The sequence below is a fragment of the Macaca thibetana genome, chromosome 5 (assembly GCF_024542745.1).
Source record: "Macaca thibetana thibetana isolate TM-01 chromosome 5, ASM2454274v1, whole genome shotgun sequence".
Taxonomy (NCBI): Eukaryota; Metazoa; Chordata; class Mammalia; order Primates; family Cercopithecidae; genus Macaca; species Macaca thibetana.
The window spans coordinates 79,274,184-79,291,329 of record NC_065582.1 but is presented as its reverse complement, the minus strand read 5'-3'; the positions used below and the strand labels follow the sequence as shown (position 1 = coordinate 79,291,329).

The window sequence follows — 17,146 nt, the reverse complement described above, 5'->3', positions numbered from 1 at the left end:
GGGGGTGGGGCGGGGGCGGGGTTGGTGGCGGGGAACCGGGGTGGGGCGCGCCGGCCGGGAAACGGGGGCGCGGCCTCTATGCCCACGTGGTCTCCGCGGCGCCCTCACAAGGGCCTTGGTCCTGGTTCACGAGGGAACCTTAAAAAATACCCAGGCCTGGGCCCCTTTTCTGGGGAGCCTGCTTACGTTGGTCCCAGGTGGCAGTGGGCGCCGGGATTTTTTAAAAGCTCGCCGGGCTGTTAACCGTAAAGCGAGAGTGCAGAGCTAACCCGGGTGGGGTTATCTCTGACCTGACCAGTCGGGGCTCAGCGCAGTAGCCCCGAGAGACAAGCTTTTCTGGGTGTGGACAGCATGGGAGAAAATAACCCCTGTGTCCCCTTCGCAGAGAGGGCTGCGAGAGGTCCAGCTGAGTTTCCGGCTTGAAGACATGGTTCCATTGGCAATGTGGGCAGAGTCCGGCTCTCAGCTCGCAGAGCAGGGCTTTTCCTCCTCGCGTCCTCTCCCGGTCCTCCAGATCTGCTGTGGCCGCGGTTGGGAGCGGGATCTGGGAGATGCCAACCCAAGCCTTGGCGATGCCTGACTCTAATCAGGACGAGCTAGATGCTAGTTTAGACTTTCCGTAAAAAGAAAATAGTCCAACAGTAAAAGTCACAAAATTCTCCCCTGGTAAGGAAGAAACGGTAGTGTAAACTTTAAACTACAGTTAAAAAAATAAATAAATAAAGTAAATCTTAAGGAAGTTCATTGTTTTCCTACTGAAGGGATTTTGTAACTTGATAGTTACAGTGACGTTTGTTTCTCTGTACCCACCACCCTGCCCCCAGCATTGTGCAGGACCCATAAATAACTCTTGCAGTAGTACTTTGTATCGGTTATAAATATCTGTTTATCTTAGTATCACAGCAGTTTCCAAGAATTTGACAGTAATATCCAGAGCAATGTTGAAAGTGTTGGGCAGGCCAGGGGCGGTGGCTCACGCCTGTAATCCCAGCATTTTGGGAGGCCGGGGCAGGTGGATCCCTTGAGGTCAAGAGTTTGAGACCAGCCTGGCTCACATGGTGAAACCCCATCTCTACTAAAAATACGAAAAATTAGCCAGACGTGGTGGCGGACACCACCTGTAATCCCAGCTACTCGGGAGGCTGAGACAGGAGAATCGCTTGAACCCAGCAGGGGGTTGTGGCAGTGAGCTGAGATTGCGCCACTGCACTCCAGTCTGGGTGAGAGAGAGAGAGAGAGAGAGAGAGAGAGAGAGAGAGAGAGAGAGAGAGAGAGAGAGAGAGAGAGAGAGAGGAAGGAAGGAAGGAAGGAAGGAAAGAAAGAGAAATTAAGAATTGGGCATAGGTGTGTCCTTTCTATGAGAATTACCAATAAGTTCTAGGTTTGGCCTTTCGTGTTTGTTACAAACTTAATGAGCTTATAATAAATGTTCAGTGCACAGTTCATAAAAATTACATCCCTCTTTATTGAGTGCTTACTTTCTGCCAGGCACTTCGTGAATATGATCGCTCACATTGAGAACACTGCTTTACAAGGATGCAGGCTTTGAGTAAGTTAGAAACATAGAAAGGCATTCCTCCCTACAAACGGGGTAGCCCTACAAACGGGGTAGCTCCAGGCTGGAGACCGCCTGCACTTCACTCAGGCCCTCAACCAGGAGTCTTGGGCAGTGATTAATTCCTACCACAATGGAGAAGGGGGAAGAATGTTCCCTGGAAGGTATTATTATCCTCCTCTTTTACAGTAAAAGAGTCGAGGTGAGAAGTCATGTGACAGTATCTACTCCAAACCAAGGCCTCTGTCTTCACAAAATACCATAGATACTTTTATTTTTAAATTTTTAGATAACACATTTCAATACATTTTAAAAAGGGAACCTAGAATCATTGTCTTAGCTTTCTGGAACATTGGTTTCTCAGCTCCAAAGTATGAAAGTTGGACTAGATTACCTCTGAGATACCACTACTCGAATCCTGAAACCAGGTTTGGTTCTTACAACTCTTCTTCCAAAGAAACTCCCTAGTCCAGGGATAAGACTTTCAAAAGAAAAGATAGAATGTAGTAAAATAACCTGGTTCCAGCCCTCAGTTATGACCCAAAGCCTCTCCTTTCCCCCACTTTCTCTATTTTTTTTACTCCTTTGTGATCTCATTTCTTACACCTTGACTACAGCCTATACTCTGGGGAATTAGATGTAGTTTTCTTTGTCTGATCTCTCCTTAGGGATTAAATTCTCAAATGCCAGTTCTTCTGGCTGATGGAGCTGTTCTCTTTCTCTCTCAAGTAAATCTTTTCCATTGTCTTCCCCATGAGAATCAGCACTATTTTTATAGAAAACAAGACTCTAAGTTTTATTTTCACATTCTTTTCACATTTAATCATTATATATTTGTTGTTCTGCTGCAGTAATTACAAGGTTTACTTTTTTCCTCTTAATTGATGCTGCTAAATACCAGGGATCTGCATTGACAACAGACTATCTATATAATTTTTAGGGCTCAGTGCAAAATAAACATACAGAGCCCTTGCTCAAAAATTAAGAATTTCAAGGTGATGGCCGGGCGCAGTGGCTCACGCCTGTAATCCCAGCACTTTGGTAGGCCAAGTGGGCAGATTACGAGGTCGGGAGATCGAGACCATCCTGGCTAACATGGTGAAACCCCGTCTCTACTAAAAATACAAAAAATTAGCCGGGCGTGGTGGCAGGCACCTGTAGTCCCAGCTACTTGGGATGCTGAGGCAGAAGAATGGCATGAACCCAAGAGGCAGAGCTTGCAGTGAGCCAAGATGGCGCCACTGCACTCCAGCCTGGGCAACAGAGCGAGACTCCGTCTCAAAAGAAAAAAAGAAAAAAAGAATTTCAAGGTGATAACAGCAGAGCGTTAAAGTAAGTGCAGAGCCCTTTTGAGTGTGGGGCCTTGTGCCACTACACAGGATGCATGCTCTGATTCACCATATCATATAACCTTTTTTGGTCCAGGAAAGGAGCAGTGAGGTGTGAAAAGTGGTCATATTCTAGATGTAACTTGATGGTGGAGCAGAAGGGATTTGCTGATGGACTGAATATGAGAGAAAAAGAGGAATCAAGGATGGCATTGAAATTTTGGCCTAAGCCATAGGATAGAGAGAGTTCTCACTAACTGAAATGGGGAGAATTGTGGAAGGAGTGGGTTTTGGGGGAAAATTTTAAAAATTAATTTCAGTCATACCATGTCCGAGAAGCTTATTCTGAGTCTGCAGTTCAAAGTGAAGGTTAGAAATACATTTAGAAGTTGTCAGAATAGAAATGGCTTTTAAAGTCATGGCACTTAGCTTGGTGCAGTGACTCACGCCTATAGTCAAAGCACCTTGGGAAGTCAAGGCTGGCAGATCACTTGAGTCCGGGAGTTCAAGAGCAGCCTGGGTAACATGGCAAAACCTTATCTCTATAAAAAAATTTAAAAAATTAGCCAGGCACGGTGGTACTTGGCTGTAGTCCCAGCTACTTGGGAAGCTAAGGCAGGAGGATCCTTCGAGTTCGGGATGCAGAGGTTGCAGAGAGCTGAGATGGTGACATTGCACTCCAGTCTGGCAACAGAGTAAAACCTTGTCTCAAATAAATGAATAAATAAATAACATGGGACTAAATGAGATCCCTAAAAAGTGAGTGTACTCAAAGAAGCAGAGCTAGGTCTAAATCTTAGGAGGTCAAGGAACAAAAAACAAATAAAAGCGCCTCAGAAGGAGCAGCCAAGTGCAGTAGAAGTGGAAAAGCGCTGTATTCTGGTGTGTCAAAGAAAGACAGAACCACCCATTTTACTGATATGAGGAAGGTGGGGGCTAGATATTGACTACTAGATTTAGTAACTGAGGGTTATTGGTGAACTTCACAAGAGTCTCGTTGAAGTACTGGGGAGAAAACACAGCTGTAGTCAGAGGAAGAAAAGAATTAGAAATGGCACTTACAGGCCGGGCACGGTGGCTCACGCCTGTAATCCCAGCACTTCAGGAGGCCAAGGTGGGCGGATCACAAGGTCAGGAGATCGAGACCATCCTGGCTAACACGTCTCTACTAAAATAAAAAAAATTAGCCGGGTGTGGTGGCGGGCGCCCGCAGTTCCAGCTGCTCGGGAGACTGAGGCAGGAGAATGGCATGAACCTGGGAGGTGGAGTTTACAGTGAGCCGAGATTGCGCCACTGCACTCTAGCGTAGGCGACAGAGCCAGACTTTGTCTCAAAAAAAAAAAAAAAAAAACAAAAAGAAAAGAAATGGCAATTACAGGCTAGACGCAGTGGCTCATGTTTGTAATCCTAGCACTTTGGGAGGCCAAGGCGGGCGGATCACAAGGTCAGGAGTTCAAGACCAGCTTGGCCAATATGGTGAAACCCCGTCTCTACTAAAAATACAAAAAAATTACCTGGGCATGGTGGCGGGCACCTGTAATCCCAGCTACTCAGGAGGCTGAGGCAGGAGAATTGCTTGAACCCAGGAGGCAGAGGTTACAATGAGCCAAGATCGTGCCACTGCACTCCAGCCTGGGCGACAGAGCCAGAGTCTGTCTAAAAAAAAAGAAAAGAAATGCAATTATAGTGAATACCAAAATAAATTATGAAAATATATAGTATACTATATTTGTGCTGATTCTTGTTGAATGATATATTAATAAATACCTTGAAATGGGAAATTCTGGATGGCCAAGACTAGGCTTTCTTTTCTTTTCTTTTTTTCAGAGACAGAGTCTCATTCTCTCACCCAGGCTGGGGTAGCATGATCATAGCTTACTGTACCCTTGAACTCTTGGGCTTAAGCAATCCTCCTGCTTCAGCCTCCTGAGTAGCTAGGAATACAGGTGAACACCACCGTGACTGACTAATTTTTGTTGTTATTATAGAGATGGGGTCTCCCTATGTTGCCCAGGCTGGTCTTGAACGCTTGGGCTCAAGTGATCCTCCTGCCTTGGCCTCCCAAAGTTCTGGACTTACAGTCATGAGCCACCACACCCAACCCTACACTATATTTTCTATGTAGAACTTCCCAGAACAATAATCAGGATAGGCAGTCAGATCACTTCTAGAAACACCTAATGGTTTCTTCTATATATATGAACATCATGGAACATGATAGTATTGATGAGATGAGAATGCAAAATTTGTGGGGTTTAATGTACCATATTAACTTAGAATGCTTGGAAACTACAATATTAAACAATGCTTTGTGTTAAACAACAAAAAATCAATAAAATATTAACGATCAATGGCAGTTTCTATTTTTTAGTATTTTCCAATGTCTCACTAATGGCCTCAGCAGTGTTCATTGTGATGAAAATGAAAGCCACATGGTGAAAACAGTTCCAGCTATAACGGTTAATTTTTGTCCAGGATGAAAACAAAAGCCACATGGTGAAGCAATTCCATCCATAATGATTAATCTATGCCTAGTGCCAATGTTGTGGGAATCAGGCGGATGAGAGAGACTTCAGGGTAAAGCAGGAGGATCTTTATTGAGTGTACTCAGACTTACATCTGGAAAACTGGGCCTAGAACAAAGATAGCACTTGACTTTTATACACACTTCAAAAGGGAGTGGGCTAGCTTGAAGCAGGCTTACAGTTACAGTGGTGTGAAAGCAAAGATACAGAAGCAGAACAATTAATCAAATTGTGATAGGTTCATAACTCAGGATTACACATGACTGTTGCTATGCAACCCAGATGTCAGTTATCTATCTAGGTTTTCCTTTAGTGCCTAGCACGGCTTATTCCATGACCTTCACTATGGTGTCCAGGTGGCTGTATCTCAGGCCTGCTCAGACAGTTTATGACCTTCACTCCACAACTTAGATAAGACAGAATGCTTGAAGTTGCCAATTACAGAGAACAGGAATCTATAAATTCATACTGTAAGAGAAAGGAAAATTTGTTTTTCTTCTCCTTACATTGAGGGAGTGCTGGGAGAGTCTCCAGAGCACATTCCTTTATGTCCTGGCTTCTTAGATAGTGTTTATCAAGACTTCTCCTGGGTCTGGGCCTTGCCTGCTACTGCCTTTGGGATGAGTCGGCCTAATACAGGAAAGCTTATTTCTTTCTCTTTTTATTTTTTTTATTTTTTATTTTATTTATTTATTTATTTTTTTGAGACGGAGTCTCGCTCTGTCGCCCAGGCTGGAGTGCAGTGGCGTGATCTCGGCTCACTGCAAGCTCCGCCTCCCGGGTTCACGCCATTCTCCCGCCTCAGCCTCCCAAGTAGCTGAGACTACAGGCACCCGCCACCACGCCCGGCTAGTTTTTTGTATTTTTAGTAGAGACGGGGTTTCACCATGTTAGCCAGGATAGTCTCGATCTCCTGACCTCGTGATCCACCCGCCTCGGCCTCCCAAAGTGCTGGGATTACAGGCTTGAGCCACCACGCCCGGCCTCTTTCTCTTTTTTAATTTTTTCTTTCTTTTTCCTTCCTTCCTTCCTTCCTTCCTTCCTTCCTTCCTTCCTTCCTTCCTTCCTTCCTTCCTTCCTACCTTCCTTCCTTTCTTTCTTTCCTTCTTTTTTTTTTTCTTTTGAGACGGAGTCTTGCTCTGTCGTCCAGGCTGGAGTGCAGTGGCACAATCTTGGCTCGCTACAAGCTCCACCTCCCAAGTTCATGCCATTCTCCTGCCTCAGCCTACCCAGTAGCTAGGACTACAGGTGCCCGCCACCATGCCCGGCTAATTTTTTTTTGTATTTTTAGTAGAGACGGGGTTTCACCGTGTTAGCCAGGATGGTCTAGATCTCCTGACCACGTGATCCACCCACCTTGGCCTCCCGAAGTGCTGGGATTACAGGCCTGAGCCACTGCGCCTGGCCTCTTTATTTCTTTAATTTCCAACCTCACCAAGGCTGGAAGGTTAGTCTCTAAAAGGGAACTTAAGTTAAAGAGAAATAAGTACTAGGTTCCACCCTTTGGCTAGAAAGTCAATGGCATCAATAGCTTTCAAGTTGGGATGAAGTGAAGGACAAGAGATGGCTGCACCAGATCTATGAGCATGGGCTTGTTCCATAATATGTTGAAGACAATGACCCTCTGCTTGGATATGGTGGGGGTCTACCATCAAGAAAATTTGATCAAAGAGATATTTTCAAGTTATCTTTGTCGGCACAATGTAAGATTGTTTGGCACACAGTAGGGATGGAAAGGAACCCACTTAGGTGAGACTGCAGGGTTTTAAACCATCAGGACAGAGTCCATATGTAGTTTTTCTAATTAGGGTTCCCGGCTACTTCCAAACCTCTGGTTGATTTTCAGCTTTGTATTTCCTATCACATACTGTACACCTTCATTGGGCTTCCTTAGACATCACAACTTCAAAATATCCCTAACTGTCTAAACCTGATTCCATTCCTCTACTTCCTTCCTTTCTGTACTCAGTGGCAACGCCAATCACCTCACCATCTAAGAGCCTGGGAATTATCCTAGACTCAAATCCCTCTCCCTAGTACTGTAATCTATTTGTCCCCAAATGCCATCTATTTCACTCAACATATCTAGAGTCAGTGCCATCCTTTTTATCCCTGCTTTGGTTTCTACCTTCATTATTTTTCATTCGATTACTCCAAGAGTGTCTTAACCATCTTCCCTACCCTCTCTCACCCACTTCCAATACATCTTCCTTGTTGTCTCCAGCTTGAACTTCCTAGAATCCTTTAGTGATCCCAACTCTTTGGCATGAGGCTCTCCCTGGTATGGCCTTTCCCCCTCTCCAGCTCCTTAGCTGCACCCTGGGCTCCAGTCACAATGAACTGCTCTCTATTCTTGTGTGTGGTTAGCTCCTCACGCTGCAAGGCCTTTGCATTTGTATCTGCCTGGAAAGTTCTTCCATAATTCAGACTAAGCTCACCTCAGAAGAACCCCTCTTTAATAAGTCAGGCTGATTTCTAGATCTCCCTTGAGTTTTCCTTACCATTGTACCTGGCAAGGTGCAGCTTCATAATTTATTTTCCGATTTCTCTTGTAAGACAGCTCTGAAGCCAGGGTTAAATATAAGATGAAGGCAGAGCTCTACATCCAATGAGTTTTGTCCCTGGCCACCTTCAGGCTAGCTCACAGAAGCAGGAATGTCCAGTGCCCAGTCTCTGCAGTACAAGCTGTACGTGGAGATGGGGACCCATGCTAATGGCCATGGTAGTCTCTGATGGAGCAGTCCTGCAGTGTGGTCTGTGAGCATTATTTCCAGATGTGTAGACTCCAATTCTCTGGCTCTTTTGGAAATTCTATGAACTGCATAATACTTTTGAATGAATTAATTTTTTCATTAAACCAGTTAGATTGGCTTCTGTTGTCTGGAATTAGGAGCGCTGAGACAGACCTCTAAACTAGGAGAAGCTTGGAGTCAGGTCATCTCACTCCTGCTGTTCCTGGTCTCTGCCACATAGAGTCACTTCGGAGGGCTGGCTCTTCACCCTTCAAGCCTTGACCCTGGTCCACTTTTCTGTGAAGCTGCCAGATGCTAGATCACAGTGCAGACTGGCTTGGCCCTTTTGGAGGCCCCCTTCCTAGATTGGCTGAGGATGCCCTATATGCTGGGTTTCCCACCTTGTAGCACTTGAGTACTTTTCTCTTTTTTTTTTTTTTTTTTTTTTTTTTTGAGACAAGGTCTTGAGGCTGGAGTGCAGTGCTGCAATCACAGCTCACTGCATCCTCAACCTCCTGGGCTCAAATGATCCTCCCACCTCAGCCTTCCAAGTAGCAGGGGCTACAGATGTGCGCCACCACTCCCAGCTTTTTTTGTGTGTGGTAGAGATGGGGTCTCGCTATGTTGCCCAGGCTGGTCTCAAATTTCTGACCTCAAGTGATCCACCAACTTTGGTCTCCCAAAGTGCTGGGATTTCAGGTATGATCCACCGCGCCCAGCCAGTTTTCTCTTTTTATCTCATACACAGACATATTCTAAGGTGCTGCATTGCTCCAGGATTGCTAAGTTAGGACAAGGTGGTTTCCAAATATGTCCATAAATTCTTTGATACACCTCCTCCCTGCTGCCATCAGGAGATGGGTTATTTCCTTTCCTTTGAGCCTGGGCAGGTCTTTGTGGTGTTAAGTGACTTCCAAAGCTGGGTTAGAGAAGGCCATGTAGGTTCTGCAGTTTCTCTTGGGAGGCTCATCGGCTGCTATGTAGGAAGTCTAGCACCCCTGGGCCTGCCATGTTGAGAGCCCATGGCGAGAGTGCATAGAGAGACATATCTGAGAAGCCCCAGCTGTCTAAGTCCTCCCAGCCGAGGTACCAAACACATGAGTGAATAAGCCTTTGTGATAACTCTGGTCCAATCCTGTCTGACAGCAACAGCATGAGAGACTGAAAGGCGAACTGCCCAGCAATAAATAACCAAATACTTTGCTGAATTTAATGGATGAAAAATCTGGGCAGCATGGGAGGGAGAAGTGGAGAGTTATAGTTTAATAGATATGAAGTTTCAATTTGGGGAGAAGAAAATTTTCTGCAGATAGATGGTGATAATGATCGTACAACAATGGGCATGTACTTAAGTCACTCAACTTTACACCTACAAATAGTTAAAATGGTTAATTTTATGTTATGCATATTTTACCACAATTTTTAAAAGAAAATCTGGGCAGTAACTGATTTTGGAATATATATAAAAATGGGTATTTATATTATTAGACCAACTGGGCTCTATCCAAGACTGGCCCTAAATAACATAATAAAGGTAATATTTATATGAAACATATATGTCTGTCTTCAGGATAAGGATAGCTGTGATTAAAAAAAAAAGAGCAGCTAATGTTTATTCACTGAGCAGCCTCTGTGAGGCAAGTCCTAGGGATGTAGCCAGAAGGAAGACAAATGAGGTCTCTCTTGTTATGTATCTTATGTCGTAGTTGGAGGAGGCAGTGTTGAAAAGAGGTAGACAACCCAATCAAAACAGAATACACTGGGGGAATTCAAGTGCTATGCTGAGATTAAAGTAGGTGGTGTGATAGAGGGAGACTGGGCGCCTACGATAGCCCTGGGGTGGGGTGGGGGTGCTATTTTCTGTAGGTTAAGAAGGAGCAACTGTTGAGTTTGGGTTGACCACTTTTCTTTTGAAATGTTACTAGATATTCACATGGCAATGGTAGTGTTCAGTGGCATATACTAATCTGCGGTTCTAGGAAAGGTCAGAGCTGAAGATCCAGATTTGTGAGTCACTGGACTGTAGGCAGGATTTAAAACATAGTCTAGATGAGATTTTTGGGGAAAGGCAAAGTGAGAGAAGCAACCAGAAGGAAGAGGCTGAGAACAGCAGCAAGGGAGGAGTGTGATGCCCTGAGGGGCTAATGCTGCTAGGATGAGAACAGAAGTGACTGTGAGGTCTGACACCATGAAGGTAGGTGGTTTTATTGAATTATCTGTGGAGAGGTTTAGAGAGAGGGTCAAGGAATGCTTGTGAAGTGGAGGAGCAAAGGCTAATTTTTCAAGAAATTTTAATACTTAAAGAAGCAGGGGCCTGGTGCAGTGGCTCACACATGTAACCCCAGAACTTTGGGAGGCCAGGGTGGGAGGATCCCTTGAGCCTAGGAGTTCAAGACTAGCCTGGGCAAAAAAGCAAGATGCCTCTCTACAAAAATTTAAAATTAGCTAGGCATGGTAGTGTGCACCTGTAATCCCAGCTACTTGGGAGACTGGGGTGGGATGGTTGCTTGAGCCCCGGAGTTCAAGGCTGCAATGAGCTATGATGGCACTTCTGCAATCCAGCCAAGGCAACAGAGGGAGACTTTGTCTCAAAAAAAGAAAGAGAGAAAGAAAAGAAAGAAAGAAAGAGAGAGAAAGCAATAAAGAAAGAAAAAGAGAGAGAGAAAGAAAGAAAGAAGGAAGGAAGGAAATGAAAGAAAGAAAGAGAAAGAAAGAAAGAAAGAAAGAAAGAAAGAAAGAAAGAAAGAAAGAAAGAAAGAAAGAAAGAAAGAAAGAAAGAGGAAGCAGGGAAATGGGACAAGAGCTGTCAAGTCAGTTATTACCCTGTGACAGGTACTATGCCAAACATTTATATAAGTATGTAGTTTCATTTTCATACAATTCCAGTTTCCATTTTATAGGTGGAAAAGGAGACACAAAGAAGATAATAAATTATCCAGGGCATAGTAGGTGATAGAGCTGGGATTTGAACCCAACCTTATGTGAGTCCAACATTATTCAATTAGTTGTACCTTTAGTCAATAAATCACTCCTGCACTGATATAATTTAATAAAATTTTCTGATAAATAAAACTCGTATGCTTGACCAAAATATTTATTTGAGAATTATACAACAAAATTCCAATATGGCATAAACTTTGTGAAGACCTTTAAAAATATCCAGTGAGATTTGCTTCATTTTTGCCCCTAGAGAATTATTAATTATACAGTTTTATTTCCATTAAATGGAACTCTTGAGAGAAAAAGAACAGAAAGAAGAGAGAGATCACAATTTTATACATTGTGCTGAGAAATAAGAGGCCTTCCCACATGGTAGCTAATCCAGTCAAAATAATTGGCCACTTTGGTGTAAACACCTGGGAACTCTGGTTTTCCACAGTTTTCCCCCCAACTCACAACACCCCAGACATAAGTCACATTGTTGGCATCCATACAGACTAAGGGGCCTCCAGAGTCCCCTTTACAGGCATCGATGGAACCATCATATGTACCTAAGAAAGAAATGGGAAAGAGAAAATCACACATTTCCTTCCATTTTTCAAGGCTGCCATGCCTCCTCCAGGGCATTTAACGACTTTGGCTTTCTTACAGTTTCCTGACAGCAACAGCATGGGCTCTCCTTAGAGGCCCCGGCTGGGCTTGCAGAGTTGGAGAGATGCAGGTTGGAAAATGCTTTACGAGTCTTCTATTCATTCCCCCAATTCAGCATGTTCTTCCTGTGTTCTCTATGCAACTGAGTACCAAGATGGGATTGCAACCTGAAAGTTGCACCAAATGCTGAGTGGGAAAATGACAGGACTACCTAGTGCTTACTGAGTGCTAAATATTTATTAGTCACTCATTGTCTTCATTCTCACTACAACCCTGTGAGGCAAATATTATCACCCCTATTTTATACATGAGACAACTATGACACAGAGTTTAACTTGTCTAAGGTTACACAGCTACAAACGACAGGGTCTGGACTTGAACCCAGGTAGCCACACCTCAGAGCTTGTCCTCTTGACCATGATACTCCCTTTTAGGAGATTTTGTGCTGTTCACCCCTTTTGTCCACTGTAACCTGAACTCCATTTCAAGATAGGAGGACACTTTCTTCTCACTCATGACTTTCTGAGATTTTTAAATCACTGTATCCGAGAAGTTATAGGATGCCAATAACTGCCTTTTCAGTAATACACCATTTAGAAATGGTTTCAATAAAGCACCTAAATGCACTACACTGGCTGGTACTTTGCCTGCCTTTGTATCACCTCCAAAAGTAGGAGCTGCTATTGTTGTATTGGGCAGGAGAATTAGCTTAACCATGTTATCAAAGGAGTCCGTGGCATAAGAAATGCACTGTGATTTCCATGGAGGGAAAATTTACTTCCAACTGGAAGTAAATCTTATCTCATTTGAGATGAGATAACTTGAATTTGTATTTAAAAGTAATTTAGTTTTGATCCTGGGTATACCACCTCTTGTCTGTAAGACTTTGGGCAAATTATGTAACTGCTCTGCATCTCAGATGCCTTATCTATGATCCTCAATTTTACAAACGAAGAAACCTGCTCAAGGTCACATTAATAAAAGCTGGGATATAAATCTAGGTCTGGTTCCAGAGCCCGTGCTCTTAGTCACCTTGCTGTGCTGCTATAGAATCGCTTAAGGAGGATTTTTCCTCATAGTATTAGAGGAAGAAACCTGAGCTACAGGGAAGGGACTGGAAGAGTTTGACAGTGCTACAGCCAGAAGGCCAAATGGAGGGAATTAGGGCCCAAAGCATGGGGCTGATGTGGTGGGAGTAGATGTTTGATAGAAGAAACACATACATCTTGACATCTGGATAAATTGATTATCCATTTATCTTGGATAAACCACTTGGCACTTACCTGCGCATTCCATTTCTTTTTCATAGAAGCGATTTCCATAAAACTTAGAGCAGTTGCTTATTAGTTTAACTTCACCCCACCGAAGTGAAAAGACTTTTTCATTATCTAAACAAAGTGAGAAAGCAAACATTTAGAAGTCACAAATGAGAAATCTAAATACATACTGTCATAACTTAATAAACCATTAGGATTATGAAAGGGTATATAGTCTTGAATATATATAAACTTTTGAGGACACTTCCTTAGCATGTTTAATCATATCATATTTCTACTTCTAAAACTGGATGGATAGTCAAGGGGGACTATTGAACATATGGTCTGAAGTCACACTCATTTAATAAAGAGCTGGTACCCTAAGTTGAACGAGATAAAATCTTTCCCTTTTGGTTGCAGAACTCGGTCAGGCAATTAGATAGGAATCAGTGATGAGGTCTTTTCACATAAATACCTCCTATCTTCTTACAGTCCCTTATTTCCTTGAGAATGTTTGTTAAAGCGAAAACAATGTTTTAATATAAGAACTTAAAATAAAGGAAATACATATGAAGTTATCGATGTTTGTGTGTTTTTGTGTGTCTGGGAAGAAAAATCCATCTCCTAAGTGATTTGAAATTATTTAAAAGGGGATTTAGGATTTTCTTCCTCAAGTGATCTACCTCCCTCGGCCTCCTAAAGTGCTGGGATTACAGGCATGAACCATCGTGCCCAGCCAGGAAGGAGTTTTTTTTTTTTTCCTTCAAGCTCTACTTCTAGTTAGTCTCAAGATACCTGCCTTCCTTAGAACAAGAGCTTCTTAAAAAATAGTAATTTCTTATTTCCCCTAATTTGGGAAAAGCCTTTAAAACTGTGAGCAATTCTTAATGGCCCAGGAGATAGCTAGTGCCTTGGCACTCTTGTAAGCTTCTTGAGGCACTTGTCACATTCTGCTCTCTGATGGTAGCTGAGGCAGCAAAATGGCAGAATTTTAGCTACTAGACTTTAAGGTTATCAGTAAACACCTTGAGTGCTGGACTTCATCTTTCAGCCGTGCAACTTATTCATCCCCTTGTTCGTTGACTGGGTCCATATTTTCCATCAGTGAAATCCTAGCACTTTAGCATTGTTATCTTGCACACACAGTAAATCCTCAATAAATGTGTTAAACCATGATCAATAAATGTGTTAAACCTTAATCAATAAATTAATCATTGATTAAAGACATATCTAACTACCAGTTTATATGAAGTACATGGAATAAGGGAACATGGTAACTGCTAGATCAGCCTGGGCAAAATTTGGTGTTTTAGAAGTTTTGGGTATTCAGACATACCACAAATCCAGATTTATTTCTACATATATTTTACACCTTCCAATGTGGCAATTATAATGAATGTGTTGGAATATAAGTCTGCAAGACCAGTGCAATGAAGGTACTTAGAGTTTCTGCTAACAAAGAGAGTTTAAGATGTTAAAAGGAAGCTAAATTTTAAGGTTAAATCTTTTTTTTTTTTTTTTTTTTTGTTATGCTTGTGGTTGTTTTGAGACAGAGTCCCGCTCTGTCACTCAGGCTAGACTGCAGTAGCACAATCATGGCTTACAGCAACCTCAACCTCCTGGGCTCAAGTGATCCTTCCACTTCAGCCCCCCTCAACCTCCAGGAGCTGGGACTGCAGGTACACACTATCACATCCAGCTAATTTCTAAATTTTTTGTAGAGACTGTCTCAAACTCCTGGGCTCAAGTGATCCACCTGCCTTGGCCTCCCAAAGTGCTAGGATTACAGACATGAGCTACTGTGCCCAGCCCAAGGTTAAATCTTCAAGATGAAGGGAAAGGGTTGGCTAGTTTAATTCTAATCTAATCTCTAATTCAGCAGGTCTTTCTAATAATTTGTCTCTGAGTGTCCAGATCTTTTATTCGTAGGAAGTGTTCACCTCAAGTCTTCTTAGAAGTTCAAAAAATGAATTCCTTATGTTCTTTTTTTCTTTGTAGAGAGGGTAGGGCATGGGGAATAGGGAAGGAGGGAGGAGGGAAGTGAGAAGGAGGGTTGTGGGCATCAGCGATTCAACATACACCAAGGCTATCCCTTTGTAAACCTTTTTATCTTTTACCCACATCTCCCCAACAAATCCAAACGGTCCATGCTGTATGTCTCCCTGTCTCTATATTTTCTTTCTTGGTGAATGGCTACCCTTCAAAGTTTGCCTCAGGATCATAGAGAGAACATGTATGTTCTTTGAAAGCCTAGATAAGGACTGGTTCCACAATTTGCAGAGTCCAGTGAAAAATGGAAATGTGGAGTGGGGCCATTTCAAAAATTATGAAGAATTTCATGATGGTGACAGCACAGCAATAAATCAAGTCTCAGGGCCTTCTGAGCGTGGGGTGCCAGGCAGCTGCACAGGTCGCAAACCCATGAAGCCAGCCTTGGCTGGATGTTTGCTTTTCTAGATATGATGTTATGCTTCTCTCTGAGTGCTAGGAAATTAGCTCCCATGCATTTCTACTTCCGATTAACAAATTGTAAAACATATACCTTTTTCTCGTCCCCAGCCAGAAATGATGCATGTATCATCAGGCTGGAATAGATAAGGAGACCAGGGGACACAGGCAGGGATGGAACGAGGCAGCTCACAATCTTTTTTGTTTCCCTCTTTTTTCATTTTAATCAAAGCGATGTCGTTTTGGTAGGTGCCTGCATTGTAGTTTTCATGGAAAATAATTCTATCCGCGTATTCAACTACTATATCTTTAATGCTGGGGTGTATCCAGTCTACTACTGTTGTCCATATTTGGTAACGATGAGTTTTACTGGCACTATAACAGAAAAAAAAAGGAAATAAAATATATTGAGAAAAAATGTAAATAGGAATTCTGACACTTCACTTTTATGTTTTTCCCTTTTAAAAACCTTTTTCATTTCCCCAGATTTTTTTAAATCCTTGGTGTCATGAAACAATGAGATTAAATTTACTTAGTGCAGAATTAGGTCAATGGTAAATGATAAAGCTAGGAATAATCCATGTAAGTGCTCAATATGAGGAACATAAAGAACTCACTAACAACTAGAGATGCCCAGAAGTGGAACGAGTTTACTGCCTCTAAAGTGAGTGCACCATCATTGCAGGTGTTTGCTAAGCAGAGACGAGACAGCATCTTGCCATAAATGCAGTTAAGGAACTAGGGAGTTGGACCACACACACTCATTACTCTGCCAACCCTAGAGGTTCTCGGGGCAAAGGCCACAGCAGTCATTATCCTGACCCTTAAGACTAACTTTATCCTAACATTGCGTTGTATTTATTTGTTCACATGTCTTTCCTCACACTAGACTGTGCTGGTTGAAGCCAGAGATGGAGTCTGATTCACCTATGCAGCCCTGGTGCCTATTATTATATTTGGATCATAGTAGCTGTTTTAAAATCCTGTTGAAATGGTGAATGAGCTAAATGTTGCATATTCTTATGCTTCACTACATTTTCATATCAAATTTCTTTCTTCCTTTCTTTCTTTTTAAAACAGAGACAGGGTCTCACTCTTTTGCCTAAGCTGGAGTACAGTGGTATGATCATAGCTCACTGCAGCCTTGACTCCTGAGCTCAGGAGACACTCCCACCTCAGCCTCCCTAGTAACTAGAACTACAGGCATGTGCCACCACATTAAGCTAATTAAAAATATTTTTTTTAGAGATGGGGTCTTGCTTTGTTGCCCAGGCTAGTCTCAAACCTACCAAAGTGCTGGGATTATAGGTGTGAACCACCGTACCTGGCCTCATACCAGTTTTCAACTCATAGTTTCAAGCAAATTGGGCATCTACCATCTACCATCATCTTCTCATGGAACAGCATAGTCACTTCAACAAAGTATTATAGCTTAGTTTTTTTTGGTTTGATTAGAAGTAGGGTGCTAAATTATGACCTCATAGTCTAACATTTCCAGACAAGAAATTATTTTATAGAATGGCTTTTCCTTAAGCAATAAAACTTATTTTTAAACAATTTCATGGAAATCTTTTCAAAAAATGTATTATTTATATCAGTGTTCTCCAACCTTTTTGGCATCAGGGACAGGTTTTGTGGAAGACAATTTTTCCATGGAACCGTGGAAAACTGGGGGAAGGAGGGGATGATTTCCAGATGAAACGGTTTCACT

General features: G+C 42.7%; 2 protein-coding genes across 6 annotated transcripts in view; both read right to left on the bottom strand.

Moving 5' to 3' along the window:
* CASP6 (caspase 6) overlaps window positions 1-17,146 on the bottom strand; it is a 252,125-nt gene that overhangs the window by 35,472 nt on the left and 199,507 nt on the right. The gene's annotated exons all lie outside the window — the stretch shown is intronic.
* The window catches only part of CFI (complement factor I), a 71,637-nt gene continuing 65,707 nt past the window's right edge, over window positions 11,217-17,146 (bottom strand). For all 5 annotated transcript variants that reach the window (XM_050791003.1, XM_050791000.1, XM_050791001.1 and 2 more), the window contains 3 exons: window positions 15,530-15,810; window positions 13,015-13,119; window positions 11,217-11,631 (listed from right to left, as the gene is read on the bottom strand). In XM_050791003.1, the coding sequence (XP_050646960.1) occupies window positions 11,414-11,631; window positions 13,015-13,119; window positions 15,530-15,810 (604 nt within the window). In that variant the 3' untranslated portion in view covers window positions 11,217-11,413. The remainder of the gene's footprint in view (window positions 11,632-13,014; window positions 13,120-15,529; window positions 15,811-17,146) is intronic.